The 19232-nt window shown below is 39.1% G+C and overlaps 1 protein-coding gene across 3 annotated transcripts in view; it reads right to left on the minus strand.

The window, feature by feature from the left end:
* TAF2 (TATA-box binding protein associated factor 2) overlaps window positions 1–19232 on the minus strand; it is a 113856-nt gene that overhangs the window by 94248 nt on the left and 376 nt on the right. For all 3 annotated transcript variants that reach the window (XM_058444597.1, XM_058444596.1, XM_058444595.1), the window contains exons 2-3: window positions 18441–18494; window positions 8093–8253 (exon numbers count right to left, since the gene is read on the minus strand). In XM_058444597.1, coding sequence (XP_058300580.1) covers window positions 8093–8253; window positions 18441–18494 — 215 coding nt within the window. The remainder of the gene's footprint in view (window positions 1–8092; window positions 8254–18440; window positions 18495–19232) is intronic.

Here is a 19232-nt window from a genome sequence, read left to right on the forward strand (position 1 = left end):
AAATGCAAAAATAAAATAACTATTGTACAAAAAGAAAGCCAGATTTAAACATTACATATTAGAGTTATTCGTTTTTTTATGGGAAATTATTTTCATTTAATCTCATTTCCTGAGAAAAGGTGAAGTGGTCCAAATAACATGAGTGAGTCATTATAAATGGAATCAACTGGGAAGCCAGTCTCAAATAATCTGATGATTTAGATTTCAATACACAAATCAAATGTTTTCTTTCATAATAACTTCATAGAAGTCAAAAATTACAGTGTAAAATTATAATGTGTTTTCAATTTTCAGAATAATAATGACTATAAAATATTTAATATGTCCTTCCCCTATAACCTCTACCATCCCCATCTCTCAATCCTCCTTATGGAAATGCAACTTAAAAGGAAGAAATGCAATAGAGAGATATTGAAAAATTAGTAAATTAAGGGAATAGATATAATTTTCTCTAAGAATTTTAAATATCCATATTAAATTAATGTAATCTGATAATCATTTGTCAAATAAAGAACATTTGCCTCTTAAAACTATAGGTACAGATTTTATAAAACTTCAGTTTCAATTATTTGTAAACTTTCCCTCTATTTAAAAATTTTTTTATAGAAGTAAACTTTTATGGAGGTAAATCAGAAAGCTACACACACCCTAGTAAACAGCTCGATAAATTTTCACAAACTGAAAAATTAAAGTAATAAGCCAAAACCACAATGAATAAGGATGACTCTAAAAATAACCAAAACAAAATTTAACCTGGAACCATGACATAAGGCTGCTGAGTGAAAAATCTACCTTACCAGGTTTTCCTATGAAAAGGCCTAGGGGTTTCACTGCTTACAAGCTCAAATTTGATCCAACTACAAATGCAACTTTTTTTTTTTTTTTTAAATTTAGAGCGTTTACGTGAGCCAAAGTGACGACAGCTGCTCAGAAGACTCACCCAAGTAACCTTGGATATGACCTCCATTTAAACTTTGTTGCATGCAAGTTTTTAAAGACAAAAAAGAGGGACAGGAAGTGGGTTGACACAACACTGTCTGTCAGGGATTCTCATTGGTTTAAAGAAATAGCATTGATTAGTGACTGGCTATATATTTTTAAGCTATAGCTTAAAATACTATATCATAACTCTGTGGGTTATAGTATCCTATGTGACATTGTTAGGTTAACTAACTACCTGTGCGATAACAAGCAGTTTCAAGGTATTGATAGCTCAAGACAGGGAGCCGAATGTGATTGCCACCTCATTTTTTTTTTTTTTTTTCATTTCAATAGCTTTTTGTGTACAAGTGGTTTTTGGTTACATAGATGAATTTTACAATAGGAATGTTTGAGATTTTAGTGTACCTGTTGCCCAAGTAGTGTACACTGTACCCAATATCATTTTTTAAATCTCTCCCTCCTCCCTGCTTCTGAGTCTTCAATATCCAGACTTCTATCACTCTGTATGTCTTCACATACCCATAGCTCAGTCTCGAATAATCTGATGGTTTAGATTTCAACATACAAATAAAAAATGAGAACATATGGTATTTGGCTTTCCATTTCCGAGTTACTTCACTCAGAATACTGGCCTCCAGTTCCAGCCACGTTGCTACAAAACACATTTCATTATTTTTTTATGGCTGAGTAGTATTCCATGGGGTGTATGTGTGTGTGTGTATGTATATATGTGTATATATGTGGTGTATGTGTGTATATACACATGTATATACATACACACACACGTACACATACCACATCTCCTTTATCCACTCATCAGTTAATGTGGACTTAGGCTGGTTCCATATCTTTGCAATTGTGAATGGTGCTACAATAAACATAGACATGTAGATGTCTTTTTTGACATAGGGACTTATTTTCCTTTGAAGAGATAGCCAGTAGTAAGAACGCTAGATCAAATGGTAGATCTACTTGAACACTCCATACTGTTTTCCACGCAGGTTGTACTAATTTACTTCCCACCAGCAGTGTATAAGCATTCCCTTTTTACCATATCCATGCCAACATCTGGTTTTTTTTTGTTTTTGTTTTTACTTTTTCATAATGGCCATTCTGGCTGGGATAAGGTGTATGTCATTGTGGTTTTAATTTGCATTTCCCTGATCATTAGTGATGTTGAGAATTTCTTTATATGTGTTGGCTATTTGTATATCTTCTTTTAACAAATGACTATTTATGTTGCTTTAATGTGTTTTATCTGATATAAAAGAATAGCTACTCCTGCTATCTGATATAAAAGAATAGCTACCCCTTTACTGTGAGTCTACAAGAATCCTTATGGGTGTTAGGTGATTCTCTTGAGGACAGTGGATATTTGGTTTGTGATTTTTAATCCTAAAACAACTTTTAAAAGGCGAATGAGTTTCAAGCTACTAGAAATACTGTATCTAGATAAAGTACAAAATGGATCTACTGGAATGTATACACTGATTAGTCCAAATAGGAAGAACCATATCTAGAGTTCTGGGATTACCACATTTAAGAAAACACAGTATCAAATCTGAGATTATCCAGAGAAGGACAAAGAGGATGGAAATAAATTGAGAAAGAGTTTCTAACATGAGGAATGGTCGAGAATAACCTCAATAATTCCGTAGCCTGAAGAAGAGAAAACTTAGGGGAAAGGTATTTATTTAATTAGGATTAAGTTTGTGACTATTAAGGCAAAACAAACTGTAGCTCAATGTAATAAAGAACTTTCCAGCATTTAGAAATAATGAAAGGGGTGCGTTAAAATATAATGAGGACCAGGCATGGTGGCTCACACCTGTAATTGCGGCACTTTAGGAGACCAAGGCAGAAGGACCACTTGAGGCCAGGAGTTCAAAACCAGTTTAGGCAACATAGTGAGACCATGCATCCGGTAAAAAAATAAAAAATAAATTAATTAACCAACATGGTGGCATGCACATATTGTCCCAGCTACTCCAGAAGCTAAGGTAGATGATGGCTTGAGTGCAGGAGTTCAAGGCTGCAGTAAGCTATGATTGCACCACTGCATTCCAGCCTGGGTGACAGAGCAAGGCTCTGTCTTTAAAAATATAAAAATAAAAAAATTAAGAAAAACATATTATGAGCCCTGCCGAACTGGAAGTATTCAAGTAGAAGACGAAATAGTAAGGCTTCACTTTGAAGTTTAAACTAAATAAACTCTAATGTCCCTCCAACTCTAAGATAACTTAATTCTAATACTAATAAACCAACTGGCAGTGCAGCATTGTAGCTGAGTTAAACTGTTGCTATTACTTAACCATAATCAATAAGGGAATTACCAATTTCTATTATGTGACATTAATGAAACAATTTTAAACTCCATGTAGAAGTCTGCATTAAAATATAGAATCTACAAAATCTTTAAAAAAAAAAACACAGCAATTTAAAAAAATCATTATAACTGGATAACTACTTCATTTATATACTAAAATAGATAATTTCATTTCCGCTGCCCCTCCTTGGTGGAAATTAAACTCATTTTTGACACTGAGAAAAGTTGGGACATTTCAAGTAAAATAAAAAAGGGCTTCTTGGCTGGATGTGGTGGCTCATGCCTGTAATCCCAGCACTTTGGGAGGCTGAGGCAGGCGGATCACGAGGTCGGGAGTTCGAGACCAGCCTGGCCAATGTGGTGAAACACTGTCTCTACCAAAAATGCCAGGTGTGGTGGGCAGCCTGTATCCCAGTACTAGGAAGTGAGACACAGAATTATTGAACCGGAGGTGAGTTGCAGTGATCCAGCCTGGGCGACAAAGCAAGACTCTAGTCTTAAAAAAAAAAAAAAAAAGAAAAGTGGGGCGGGGGTGGCTTCTCAAAGTGGCGAAGCCTCGCCAGGTGTGGTGGCTCACGCCTGTAATCCCAGAAGTTTGGGAGTCTGAGGCAGGCAGATCACAAGGTCATAAGTTCGAGATCAACCTGATCAATATGGTGAAACCCTGTCTCTACTAAAAATACAAAAATTAGCCAGGTGTGGTGGCGTGTGCCTGTAATCCCAGCTACTTGGGAGGGTGAGGCAGGAGGATCGCTTGAACCTGGGAGGCAGAGGTTGCAGTGATCAGAGATTGCACCATTGCACTCCAGCCTGGATGACAGAGCGGGACTTGGTCTTTTTTTTTTTTTCACCAGCTGGTGCATGGCTGTAATCACTCAACCCCCTCCGGTCCCTCATGTAGCTGGGACTACAGGCGCCTGCCACCACACCCAGCTAAATTTTTGTATTTTTAGTAGAGACAGGGTTTCACCGTGTTAGCCAGAATGGTCTCGATCTCCTGACCTCGTGATCCGCCTGCCTCGGCTGGGATTAAAGGCATGAGCCACCACACCCAGCCGAGACTTGGTCTTAAAAAAAAAAAAAAAAAAAAGAAAAGAAAAGAAAAAGAGGCAAAGCCTATCCAGGAACAAAACAAAGAGGAAAAAGAGCTAGGTTACCCATCCACAGAGACAGTTTCTCTGACAAAGTCTACATTTAACTTTTTCTAAGAAAAGAGAAATACAGCAAAAACAAAAACACCAAAGTGTAGCTCCTGTGGAGACAATCTACAATCTATCTACAATCCATAAGATTCACGCACAAAATATATGTAGAAAAACTTCAAGTGCTGAATTATTTTACTGACAAATGGTAAAGCAAAAAGACAGCCGCTTATACATGTTACATAACCAGTATGTTTTTAAATTGTTAGTATACGTAATGTAACATGTCAGCTAACAGTCGGATAAAATAGATAGAAATGCCTTTCAGCCTCTTATCCAAATGTTTCTTTTCCTTATATTCCTCTACAGTTCAAAGGAGCTGAATCTCAACCATTGTAGCACACTCTTTTTTGTTTTTTTTGAGATGGAGTCTCTGTCACCCAGGCTGGGGTGCAGTGGCGCAATCTCGGCTCACTGCAAGCTCCGCCTCCCAGGTTCACGCCATTCTCCTGCCTCAGCCTCCCAAGTAACTGGGACTACAGGCACCCACTACTACACCCGGCTAATTTTTTGTATTTTTTTTTTTTTTAGTAGAGACGGGATTTCACTGTGTTAGCCAGGATGGTCTCGATCTCCTGATCTCGTGATCTGCCCGCCTCGACCTCCCAGAGTGCTGGGATTACAGGCGTGAGCCACCGCACCAGGCCTGTAAGCACACTCTTTCAATCAAAAATAGGGAGGGCATGGCACCTTAACTTTAAAACAAATAATAAGAAAACGTGACTGAATAGTACTTCTTTCGGTATTAAGACATACTTGTATGTAAAATCAATGGTAAAATCAAATTTACCACTGAATTTGATATTTCACTTTTAATTACAAAACTGCTATATTTAATTTCTGTTTTAGCTTTATTGGTTCATTAAAGAAAGTTATTTTAGAAATAAGTAACAGAAGCATCTAGGAGCATGCTAAAGGCCTTAGCTATCTGCCTTTCCCAAAGTTCTCTTTAAAAATAACATCTTTCACTTGTCTTTTTCATATCTAACGGCCAATAAACATAATATTTCTTCTGAATAATTGGTATGTTTTTGTCATGTCTTATGAATCTTAAAAACCCTCTTTGCTATGGCAGTCAGAAATGTAAGACACAAATCTGCAGTTTTCCTCTAGGAATCGTGCAGTAACTTAATAGTGAGTATCCACCATCCTATACTTGTTTATCCTTCATGCTAATTTCATTAGCTACTTTCTAAAACTTTTGTCTAATAAAACTCTAAAATAAATTTCAAATTCTTTTTGAGTAATTCAGAGGATAAACAGAAGCAAAAAATATTGAAAATCACCTCTCTTAAAGAGTAATCAAGATTCTAAAACTAAGCAAAAAAGCAGGGATAGTCAAGTATAGTAGTCAATTATTAGTCAAGCATTTACTAAGTGGCCATGGCCAACAGAGCTATGGTTCTAGTTGAATGAAAAACTTTAAATACATTCCATCTTTCCCAATTTCCTAGCCTAACCTTTGAAAAGATTCTCTTTTATAACTTCCTTTTCATTCTTTATATTATAAATATAATATATACACAGGTCTGTGGCCTGTTGGGAACCAGGCCACACAGCAGGAGATGAGTAGCACGTGAGCAAGCATTACCTTCTGAGCTCTGCCTCCTGTCAGATCACCAGCAGCACTAGATTCTCATAGGAGCCCAAACTCTATTGTGAACTGTGCATGCAAGAGATCTAGGTCGCACACTACTTATGAGAATCTAATGCCTGATGATCGAGGTGGGAGTTTCATCCAAAACCCCCTCTGCCCCCCTGGTCCGTGGAAAAACTGTCTTCCATGAAACTGCTGATTTAGAACACTAAAAGTAATGAGACATCTTCCATTATCACCAGAGAAAAATTTTAGGGAATATCATCAAAATAAAAAGAGCGAAGTAAAGCTTGTTTCCTTAACAGACCAGGAGCCCTGTCATTACACTTAACAGATTATCTTGAGACCTGGGCAGCAACAACAAATAATTAGTAAAAAAGATGTACAGACACTGTCTTTTGTGACCGACAAACAGGCATCTTACTCTATTATCAAATGCAGAGTTCTAGGCTTGACAGGGTGGATATTTTGGCCTTCTGGCAAGGTAATGGGTCCTCTATCTACTCTTTATCAGGTGACCTTTCCATTTATTAGTGGTGTATACTAACTTCCCCAAAGGTAGAAGTTTTTGTTTTTGTTTTCTGGGGGGAAAGGGATGCAGATAATTTTCTAATAAGTATTTTTATGTCAGTTCTACAAATGTGGCTTTAAAAGCAATGTAATTTCAACAACTCACCTTTGTGAAATGGAAAGTTACAGGAGTATATCAGGGATTCCCTGAATTTTTCTAATCCCATTTGTGTATCTCCTCTCTAAATGTGAAAAATTTTAAACCAATGATTATTGGGACCATTAATATGTCTAAAAATAAGCCTCCCTTCTACACCTTTGCAATTGCTTATGGCAGTGGTTCTCAAGCTTCTGTCTGTATCAGAATCACCTGGCAAGCTTGTTAAAACACAAACTGTAGGAGCCTACCCACAATTTCTGATTCCTTAGGTCTGGGGTATTGCTTGAGAACTGGCCAGTCAAACAAGTTCCCAGTTGATGCTGATGCTTGTCTGGGAATCACACTTTAAGAACTGCTGCCTTAAGGCATTATACATCTGGACTAGTTAAAACATCATCCCGACTAAAAAGTTTATGATAAAGTTTTGGCATCCTACCCCAAAACACAAAGAATCACAGAAATGATATAACCCAATGTTATCAAAGCTTTGAAAAAGCAAGTGCCCTCAACTGTACTTGATGGTATTTAAAGTCGTATAAATTTAAATACTAGGGCACAATCAAGTAAAATACTGAAAACAGCCATTAGAAATGACAAGTAAAATAATCAAAGAGAAAAAAATTTGTATGTGACAAAACATTCACTCACTACTTATGACTGCAAAATGCCAAACAACTGGAGAATAATTATACAAACTATAGTACACTGAGCAAATGGAGTATTATTTAACCATAAAGATGACAAAAAATGAAGCCCACACACACACACACAGAAAATGGAAACAAAGTATGAAATAGAAAAAGTAGAACATAAAACTGATAACAGCAATATATGTTTAATGATAAAAATCAGAAGTAGCCTCAATAGATGTAGTATTTATCTAAGGTGAAGAAATGAGCTACTTTAGACCTAATATGTTTATAAGATAGCTTAATGCAGTCAATGTCATTAGCTACTTTCTAAAACTTTTTTATAGAATATTTTAAAGTAGCCTCTGGTCTACAGATTACAGTGCCCATCTAACCCACTGAAAATTACTTTCAATATTTATGAAGTAAATAGTTAAGAAAAACATTGAAAGTAAAAAAATGACTAAGAAAATCTAATTAAAGTTCCCAGATAATACTTCCTTAGAGTTTTAACATGAAGAAGGGAAACTTAGTAACTACGTTGGGCACAGCTAGCAAAATCACTTGAACCAAATGTACAGAGTGGTAAAACAGATAAAAAAAAAGATTGGGATTCAGAGCCTATTAATGATCTAAAAAAAAATACTTTGAGAAAAACTAATCCAATCATTAAAAACATTTTTTCAAAACTGTTAAAAATAGTGACTTTTAAAGTGCATAACTTACTGTTTTGATTCACTGTGACAAACTTCCAAGGTTGGGTCATTATAAATAAAAGCAGCCTCTAAATCATTGATTCTTACTCGGTATATTCTACACTGTTTGCTGTTCAACTTGATTCTATTCAAGTTTGCAACTGTGGGAAATATAGTCAGTTCCACAAATCCCTGTAAAGATAGAGAATAACAACTTCATTATAAAGACTGCTATGTTTCAGAATATATTTCTTTTATTTTTACCACTTATACACATATTATACTCCAGAGACAAAATCCCAAATAGCTACATACATACATATGCTCTCCAAGTATCAAACATGATTGTCTTAGTGACTGAATGGGTGTGAGTTATGTATACTTCATCATCCTGGTGGTTCATATTTACTATCAGTGAAAATTAGGTAGTCAGAAAAAAGTAAAAGGGCTTGCTACTCTCAAAAACAAGAATTTCTGAACAGACTAGGACCTAAAAAGGGAAGAAGAAAAAAATGATAGAGCAGAAAGAGAATCAAAACCAAAAGGTTGATGAGTTAAAGAACATGGCAGAAAAGAAAGGGGTAAAAAATTATACCACTGAAGCTAACAAGTATGAGTTTCTGCTCATGAGTAAATTAGGACATGTAAAATGGCAAGAGCTACAAAAGATACCAAGGCAAGTAGGAAGACTCTGCTGCTATATCCAGGAGCAGCACATACGTCACAGTGTTCAATCACTTCCTATCAAGTAGTCCAGAGGCCATATGTAGTTCTACCATGTTAGCTGTATGGTAGCAAACAATGGTCTCTGTATCCAACACATGAAAAACAGTTAAATACAGACTGCCCACCACCCTCTTGTATTGAATCAATGGGAAAGACGAACAGATGAAACACAGAATATATGTCAATTGATTTTAATATCCTGGGTTGAAAATTTATGTACTCAAACAAAAAACGAGGGAGGGCATGAAATAGCAATATTTCAGGGGCTCCAAAGTGAACAGAAAAATTTCAGAGGCTATAACAGAAATATCTAAGACAAAATTGAGATAGCAATCATAGAGGACTAGATTATAATGGCTGCTACCATGTACCAGACATTACACTAGATACTTTCCTATGTTCCCTCTAATCCTAATACCAACTCTAAGAGACAAGTACTTATATACTTTCTACATAAGTAAACAAGTACTTCATACTTTCTACAGAGAAGCTATAAATACTACTGTAAAGTATTAAAAAAAAAGTTAACTTTTTAAAGATAACAAAGGCAAAAAAATCGGTCAGTAATAAGTAGAGACTAGAGATTCAAACACAACTAAATAATTCCAAACAATTCCCACTATGCCATAATGCCTGTGGGTACAAGGGTTTTAAATAATATGCAAGAATTGTTCTTAGGTAACATTTAGACCTACTGCTCAAGAAAGCCTAGAGATTCTGTAGCCCCTTTGTTCTCAATTCCCAAGTAAGAGGAGAGCCATACACTCTTAAATTAGAACAATCTGCACATATCTGTGAGTTAGAAACACAGAGAACAAAAGAGCAAAGGCCAAAATAAAGTTGATAAAGATTCTGTGTTTAAAGGTGTAAACTATGAGCTGCTGTATGAAGGAAGACCGGAATTCCTTTTAATTAGCCTATCTGTCATCCAATGACCATTCTAAATTTAAATGAGCTTGGATCAGCTGAAAGATAAGAATTAGAACCAAGACAACTACAAAACAAAAGATTAAAGAAAGTACTGTCAACTGCCACTTGGGTGGGACATAAGAACAGCATCTGGCTTTCTAAACTCTGGTAACAATAATAGAATGATGAAATGTAGTTCAGGAAGATAGGAAAAGCCCAGTCTCCTTCCACCATCAGGCCTCTGCCACCACCTAGGGATCTAACCTACACTTGCCTGAAACATTCAGACCCATTAACCTCTATAAGTCTTCAATCTCTGCCGCCCTTAGCCACTGGCATAACTGCAAGCCCCTCAGGTCACCTAGCTTCTCACTCCTTGCTTCTTGCTCTCTCCCCACCACTTCACAGATTCTCCTGGAGCCCACATTCCATTTTAAACATTTCCCCTGTGCCTTTCAACCATTTCTAAAACTCCCTCTCTACCCTCTTGCCTTAAATGAAATGGTTCCTGAATCCTCCTTACTCTCCCATTCACTATAAATGAGGGTAGTGGAAAATAGGCATTCTCCTAGTTTCCACGACTACTTCTGGGCCACTTACAGGATTTTATTTAATGTACACTACAAGGTTAAGGACAGTGTAGTGTCACCGTGAAAAGCAGGTGTTCTGGAGGTAGACTTCCTGTATTCAAATCCTAGCTCTACCACTTAGTAACTGTATGATCTTGGGCTAGTAACTCCAGCTCACTGTGCCTCAGTTTCCTCATAAAAAATGACATTACTGGCCTATTAGTGTTACTATGACAACCGAACAGCCAGGCATGGGCTCACACCTGTAATCCTAGCACTCTGGGAGGCTGAGGCAGAAGGACTGCTTGAGTCCAGGAGTTCAGAACCAGCCTGGTCAACAACCTGGTCAACATAGCAAGACCCTATCTCTACAAACTATTAAAAAATTAGCCAGGCATGGTGGCTGTAGTTCCAGCTACTGGGGAGGCTGAGGTGGAAGGACTGCTTGAGCCTGGGAGGTTAAGGCTGCAGTGAGTCATGACTGTGACACGGGTGACAGAGCAAGATCACATCTCAAAAAACAAAGACAACTGAAAAACTTACACGGAAATCACTTAAAATTATAGCTGGCATCTAGTATATGCTTAATAAATGCTTTTGTTATTCTTTTCTGTTTATCCTCTGTGTTCATGCTATACAGGTACACCATCCTTTATGCTTCTTCATTAATATCTATGAAATTCCCCAACATTTGCTGAAGGCTCATACTCTTGTCTTTTTTTTTTTCTTTTTTTTTTCAGAGACAGGGTCTTGCTCTGTCACCCAGGCTGGAGTGCAGTGTAGCAATCATGGCATACTGCAGCCTCAACCTCCCAGGCTCAAGTGATCCTCCCACCTTAGCCTCCAGAGTAGCTGGAGACTACAGGCATGCACTACCGCGCTTGGTTAATTAAAAAGTTTTTTCTCTAGAGACGGGTCTTATCATGTTGCCCAAGCTGGTCTAGAACTTCTGGCCTCAAGTGAGCCTCCGAGAGCACTGGGATTACAGGTATAAATACTGCACCTGGTCACATATTCTTCTTTTGTAACACATGTCTGCCATCACTCTAAGTGACTTGAATATAGATGTGTCTAATCCATCCAATAAAACTGCCTCAAAGTTCCTTGACCTCAATTCTTACAATCTTCATTTCCATCCAGGAAGAATCAAGATCACACTCTGAAAAGCACTTCATCAGTGCTTAGAACTGCTCTGATGCTGACATTATGAACTCAAATGTCCACAATGCCTCTCCTCACCCCTCTCATTACTTCTCTCCCAGTTCTCCTGTTCAACTGCCTGAACTTGACTTCTTCCATTTCTCACCACAATCTTATTGGCACTCCTGGGGCTTTTTCTCTCTTCACCCTAAAACCTTAAATTCAACCACTCCTCTGCCAACTACCAATTATCTTTCCCTTCTGTTTAAGAATGATATATCCAATGGTCCTTTAGCACCCACTCCCCACAGTATCCTCAGAAATATCACTGTTTCTCTCTCTCCTATAATTACAATCTTTCCTTTCTGTAGAATTTTTTCCTGTGCCTATAAATATGTTCAAGACTCAAGGTTTTAAAAGCCTTTAGATCTATGCTACCCTCAAATGAATTTTTTGCCATCTTTTTCCCATATCTTCAAAAGAGAAATTCTTGAAAAAGTAGAATATGTTCACTGTTCCAACTCTCTCTTCCATTCAGTACAATATGACTTATGCAGTCATCATTCCACTGAAGTTACCTGATAGGGTTTGGCTATGTCCCCACCCTAATCTCATCTTGAATTCTCATGTGTTGTGGGAGAGACCTGGTGGGAGGTAACTTAATCATGAGGGCAAGTCTTTCCGTGCTGTTCTCGTAAAGTGAATAAATCTCATGAAATCTGATGGTTTGAAAAACGGGAATTTTTCTGCACAAGCTTTTTGCCTGCCGCCATCCACGTAAGATATGACTTGCTCCTCCTTGCCTTCTGCCATGATTGTGAGGCTTCCCCAGCCACGTGGAACTGTAAGATCTCCATTAAACCTCTTTCCTTTGTAAACTGCCCAGTCTCAGGTATGTCTTTATCAGCAGCGAAAATAAATACAGTAAACTGCTACCAATAGAGTGGGGTGCTGCTAAAAAGTTAACTGAAAATGTGGAAGCAACTTCGGAACTGGGTAATAGGCACAGGTTGGAACAGTTTAGATGGCCCTGTTTATCTCTATTTTTAAACACAAAGTCTAATATATAACACTCTATCCTGTATTTCTTTAAACAACTTATTTATGTATTTTGTAGATCTTTCCATATTAGCCTACACAGATCTGACTCATTCTTTTTTTTTTTTTTTTTTGAGACGGAGTCTCGCTGTGTTGCCCAGGCTGGAGTGCAGTAGCATGATCTCGACTCACTGCTGCAAGCTCTGCCTCCTGGGTTCACACCATTCTCCTGCCTCAGCCTCCCGAGTAGCTGGGACTATAGGTGCCCGCCACCATGCCTGGCTAATTTTTTTTTTTTTTGTATTTTTAGTAGAGACAGGGTTTCACTGTGTTAGCCAGGATGGTCTCGATCTCCTGACCTCGTGATCTACCCGCCTCAGCCTCCCAAAGTGCTGGGATTACAGGCATGAGCCACCGTGCCCGGCCCTGATTGTTTTAAAACCAGGAGTTTTTCCAAATACCTCATGTTCTCACTCATAAGTGGGAGTTGAATAATGAGAACACACGGACACAGGGAGGGGAATATCAAACACCAGGGCCCGTTGTGGGGTGGGGGACTAGAGGAGGGATAACATTAGAAGAAATACCTAATGTAGGTGACAAGTTTATGGGTGCAGCTAACCACCAGGGCACGTGTATACCTATGTAACAAAACTGCATGTTCTGCACATGTAACCCAGTATAAGTAAAAAACAAACATAACAACAACAACAACAAAACGAGATTTTCTGCACAAGCTCTCTTTTTGCCTGCCACCATCCATGTAAGAGGTGACTTGCTACTCCTTGCCTTCTGCCATGATTGTGAGGTTTCCCCAGCCACATGGAACTGTGAGTTCTCCATTAAACCGCTTTCCTTTGTAAATTGCCCAGTTTCAGGTATGTTTTTATCAGCAGCATGAAGATGGTCTAATACATTACCCTTGCTGTGGTCACTAATGACCAAGAATTACTTTCAGTTTTCAAGTTTATATTTACTGTTTACATTTAAAATTAATAACCATTCTATTTCCTCCTTTTTTTTTTTTTGAGACGGAGTTTCACTCTTGTTGCCCAGTCTGGAGTGTAGCGGTGCGATTTCAGCTCACTGGAACCTCCACCTCCTGGGTTCAAGTGACTCTCCTGCCTCAGCCTCCCGAGTAGGTGGGATTACAGACGTCTGCCACCACACCCAGCTAATTTTTTTGTATTTTTAGTAGAGACGGGGTTTCACCATGTTGGCCAGTCTGGTCTCAAACTCCTGACCTCAGGTGATCCACCGGGCTCGGCCTCCCAAAGTGCTGGGATTACAGGTGTGAGCCACCATGCCCAGCCTCCTCCTTCTTAAAATATGTTTTTCAGCCAGGCGCACTGGCTCACACCTGTAATCCCAGCACTTTGGAAAGCCAAAGTAGGGTGGATCACTTGAGCCCAGGAGTTTGAGACCAGCCTAAGCAACACGGCAAAACTCCATCTCTACAAAAAATACAAAAATTAGCCAGGCTGGCGGTACGTGCCCGTGGTCCCAGCTACTCAGCAGGCTGAGGTGTTATACCACCTGAGCCCAGGGAGGTTGAGGCTGCAGTGAGCTGTGATTGCGCCACTGCACTCCAGCCTAGGTGACAGTGAGATCCTGTCTCAAATAAAAAAGGTTTTCCCTGGTTTCTACAGCCCAAGTGTCAGCATTCTCAAATATCATGTTCTTCAGATATTTCTCCCTGATGCTCACTTCCTGCTAGATACTCTAAGTAAGCTTTTCCACACCCTTAATGAACAACTGTATATCAAAGGCTCCCAAATCTCTCTCACCATCCTTTATCTGCACAGACATGTAGCCAACTACTCACTATTCATCTCAATTTAATAACCTGAAAGTGCATGAAATGTAACATTTTCTAATATGACCTATGAATCTTTCCTCTCAAACCTGCTGCCCCTCCCTTCCATACACACAGTAAGCATTTGTTTAAACTTACGCATTTTATCTTGTACCCTATCATACAGAAGTAGATGGCATGATCAGTTGCTGAAGGCTCAGTTACAGCAACAATTGAGAAACCTTCTACAGGATGCTGCCTTAAATTAGTGGACAATATATCTCTCCTAGCCAAAACAAAACTGGGAACCAAGGGGTGAAAGTTGGAGTGACTACTCTCACTACTACACCAAAAAAGCCATGGAAGGAATTTTTTTTTGGGGGGGGGAACAGAGTTTTGCTCTTGTTGCCCATGCTGGTGTGCAGTGGCACAACCTTGGCTCACTGCAACCTCTGCCTCCTGTGTTCAAGTGATTCTCCTGTCTCAGCCTCCCAAGTAGCTGGGATTACAGGTGCCTGCCACCATGCTCAGCTAATTTTTTCTATTTTTAGTAGAGATAGGGTTTCACTATGTTGGCCAGGCTGGCTTCAAACTCCTGACCTCGTGATCTGCCCGCCTCAGCCTCCCAAAGTGCTGGGATTACAAGCGTGAGCCACTGTGCCTGGCCAATTCTTGTATTTTTAGTAGAGACGGGGTTTCACCATGTTGGCCAAACTGGTCTCAAACTCCTGACCTCAGGTGATCCATCCGCTTTGGCCTCCCAAAGAGCTGGGATTACAGGTGTAAGCCACCGTGCCCAGCCATGGAAGGAATTTTTGGCTCCTGTCTCTGTGACCCTGGGTTCAGCGTGCTGAGAGGTCCTAGTGCCTAAGTGAAGAATGCATCCACCAGGGCACATAACCATGATTCCATTCCATTGGAAGTTGAGGCTGCTCCTTGACCACCTTGAGCTCCTCATCCCAAAGAACCAAAAAGCAGAGAAAGGGGTCCTGTTCTGGCTGGAATTAATCATTTCAATTACCAAATAGAAAATTAAAGCTTTGCTATACAATAAGGACAAGAATCACATCTGAAATCTAGGGGATTCCCCGAAACGCCTCTCATATCCCCCCTAACAGTCCTAGGCAACAGAAACTGCAACAACCCAATAAAGACATGAACAGCAGTGAAGGTCCTAAAGAAACAAGGGTCTAGGTCATCCCAATAGAAATATCAGCAGAAGGAAAAGGACCAAAGGGGTGGAGAAATAAAGCAGTATATATCAACTTCGGCCATGCTACCAGCTAAGGGAAACAGGGACTGGTACAATTTAGTTTTATACTATTTCAACCACTTTTCTTTCCATTATCTTGCATAAAAGACACTAGAGGTAACTAATATTTTAGGTGGAAACAGGGCTGAACTGTCATCTCTCACACTAACAGAATAGCTCAGGGGTTAGCAAACTCTCTCTTAAAGGGATAGACAGAAATATTTTAGGCTTTGTGGGTCACACAGTCTGTCTCAGCTACTCACCTCTGCCAGTGTAGCTCCAAAACCTCCACAGTCAATATATAACTAAATGGGGATGGCTATGTTCAAGTAACATTTCACTTAAAAAACAAGTAGTCAGCCATTGCCAACTCTTTCAGTGGCTCATAGGACTTTGTAAGTTCCCCATGTTAGGAGCACTAGCTTTTCATCTCAACCAAAGACGATAGTGGATGTGTTGGGGTTAAAAAGGTAGACTGTTCTGATTATTCTCATTTTGCCCCTCCTGATCTGCTCTCTACCCTACTCAATACCCTACAAGTTGCATTAACTGGGCTCTACCCTTCTGGCTGGGTTGGTCCAACAGTTTCCACAAAAAGGAAACTGGAAAACAGAAGGAAAGCAAGTTTATATTAATTACCCCAGATTCCTTTCTGCCAGGCTGCAGGTAAGCAGTAGCCTCATTCTTCTATTAAAAGACACAGGTCCTACAAGGTGACCCATTTCATGGCTACAGTAGGTTCTAGTAACTTCCCCTTCCCTTTGTTGTTTCAGGCCTAGGCAACTGTTCCTCCCTGTTGATAGCTCAGAGCGTTCCTCCACCTCATGTTGGTTTCTGTTAACTCTGTTCTAAACAGTCCCTTCATTTCCCTCAATTAACTTGTGTGTGTGTATATATATATATATATATCTGCCATTTACTTCCTACCAAGATCCTAACCCATACAACATCCAACCAAAGTTTCCAATGGGAAACTTAAGTCATCCACAACCCCTTTATAGCAGTCCTGAAAAAGCCATGTGCAACTTCTGTCTATTGATTACTCAGGGACAACACAGGTGGAAGGGGGAATGACAGACGTAAAAAGCGCATCAAACTCTTAGGTCATCAGTGATTAAAAAGGGTTTCATCATTTGCCAACTTTATGCCCATAAGAAAGTTACTTAACCTCCACTTTTTTTTTTTGAGACGGAGTCTTGCTCTGTCACCCAGGCTGGAGTGCAGTGGCGCAATCTCCGCTCACTGCAAGTTCCACCTCCCGGGTTCATGCTATTCTCCTGCCTCAGCCTCCCGAGTAGCTAGGACTACAGGCACCTGCCACCGTGGCCAGCCAATTTTTTGTATTTTTAGTAGAGACGGGGTTTCACCGTGTTAGCCAGGATGGTTTCAATCTCCTGACCTCGTGATCCACCCGCCTCGGCCTCCCAAAGTGCTGGGATTACAGGTTTGAGCCACCGCGCCCGGCCCTGAACCTCCATTCTTTTAGCTGCCTCAATCATACTTTAATTCTAATATTAGGATTAAAATATTATCTACCTCACAGGGTAATTATGAAGATTAAGTGAGTTAATACACATAAACCTTAGAAGATATCTTACATATATTAATGGCTAAATATATGTTCACTAATTCAATCATGTCAACTCTATTTCAATTCCATTTTCACTAATGCTATCTTCATTTAGGACTTCACCATTTCTCCCCTAGATCACTGCAGTAACCTCTGAACTAGACTCCCTAATTCCCTTATCTTTCCTACCCAATTCATACAACATAATACAACTCAAGTATCCTACTATATAAGATACAAGGTACATAACCTAGGGAAGACTGCATGAGAAATTCCATAAATGAGGAGACTAGATTTAATAAACCTTTTAGGAACATTACAAATCTAAGATTCTATGACTCATGAAAAGTGACATTTTTCTATCTATTCAGCTTATCCTAAGTAAATATATACATACATGGGTAACAAATCTGACAGAGAAGTTGATACCATCACTCAAGGAAAACCAGATCTCATTAACATTTTAGCCTATGTAATAAAGGTAGCCCTAAGAAAGTAAATTAAATAAATACTTGAGTTTTCAGCCAGTTTTCAGTGCAGTGGTTCATGTCTGTAATCCCAGCATTTTGGGAGGCAGAGGCAGGTGAATCACTTGAGGTCAGGAGTTCGAGACCAGCCTGGCCAACATGGAGAAAACTCTGACTCCATTAAAAATACAAAAATAAGCTGGGCATGGTTGTGCACACCTGTAATTCAAGCTACTTGGGAGGCTGAGGTAGGAGAACTGCTTGAACCCAGGAGGTGGAGGTTGCAGTGAGCCAAGATCACAGCACTGCACTCCAGCCTCGGTGACAGAGCGAGACTCTGTCTCCAAAAAACAAACAAGCAAATAAAAAACTTGAATGTTCAAGCTTTTTCCTAAAATTGATTACATCAGTAATCCACACATCTAAATTGTGTCGGGAGGCAGGGGGAGGTAGAGGGTTTCTAGATCTCAAATACTCTATCTAAAACCTCATTACAAAGCAACATCACCTAAACCAAGTCAGTCAAGAAGCAAAAGTGGCCTCTTAGAAGCCAAGTCAGTGAGTGTATTAATCTTAATTTTTTTCATAGAAGAAATGTCGCTATGGGCTTATACTTGTTTTGTGCACAATTATAAAATGCTTGGCTATATAGGCTTTCATATTATACACCAGATAAAGAGGAATAAAATTTTAACTAGGAAATTGAAAAAAAAGGAAAGGGAGAATTTGGGAGGCAATAGGTATTAATAGGACCATGGAACTTGTAATCATATAGACCCTAATTTTAATTCTTTACCTATTCTTGAAACACAATTATCTGGAAGACTATAAACTTTCTAAGTACTGTGAGGGGTGGATTGTTACTCTTTATAGTGGACTTGTTACTGTTTATAATTGTTGAGAATAAACTTACCACAACAGATTTTCTCTGGAAATTTATGTTGTTGATGCAGACGACCTGATGGGTTGTATATTAATAAATATAAAAAGAAAATAAGGAAAAAATAATTATTATTATTAAATCAAAGTATAATTCTATCCAAGTATAAATTAGGACTATGTTCTAAGTAATTCAAAATTACATGTCAATATTTCATTTTAAAACTCTACAAATTGGGGCCTGGTGCGGTGGCTCACGCCTGTAATCCCAGCACTTCGGGAGGCCGAGGCAAGCAGATCACGAGGTCAAGAGTTCGAGACCAGCCTGGCCAACGGAGTGAAACCCAGTCTCTACTAAAAATACAAAAGTTAGCCGGGCATCACGGCACATGCTTGTAATCCCGGCTACTCAGGTGGCTGAGCCAGGAGAAAAGCTTGAACCAGGGAGATGGAGGCTGCAGTGAGTCGAGATCGCGCCGCTGCACTCCAGCCTGGGCGACAGAGAAACTCCATCTTAAAAATTAAAAAATTTAAAAAAAAAAACACTCTACCAATTGGGATAACTTTTTAAAATCTAGCAACAGTCACGAAAACAGATTTGACAGAAATACAATCTAGTACTTAGAAAAAAACTTTAGTAAGCTGAAATGGGAATTAAATTTGCTGAATAACACTGTCATTCAAAGCATTTTTACCTTACAAACACCATTTCCATCACAGTGGGTAAATTCTAGTTTCCCACTAGGTTTCCCAGGCCCACCAAGTCAATTTCAAGCAATCACAAAATATAATTAATGGCAACAAAACCAAAAGGAAGGAAGGGAAA

This window comes from Hylobates moloch, unplaced genomic scaffold, assembly GCF_009828535.3.
Source record: "Hylobates moloch isolate HMO894 unplaced genomic scaffold, HMol_V3 SCAFFOLD_9, whole genome shotgun sequence".
Taxonomy (NCBI): domain Eukaryota; kingdom Metazoa; phylum Chordata; class Mammalia; order Primates; family Hylobatidae; genus Hylobates; species Hylobates moloch.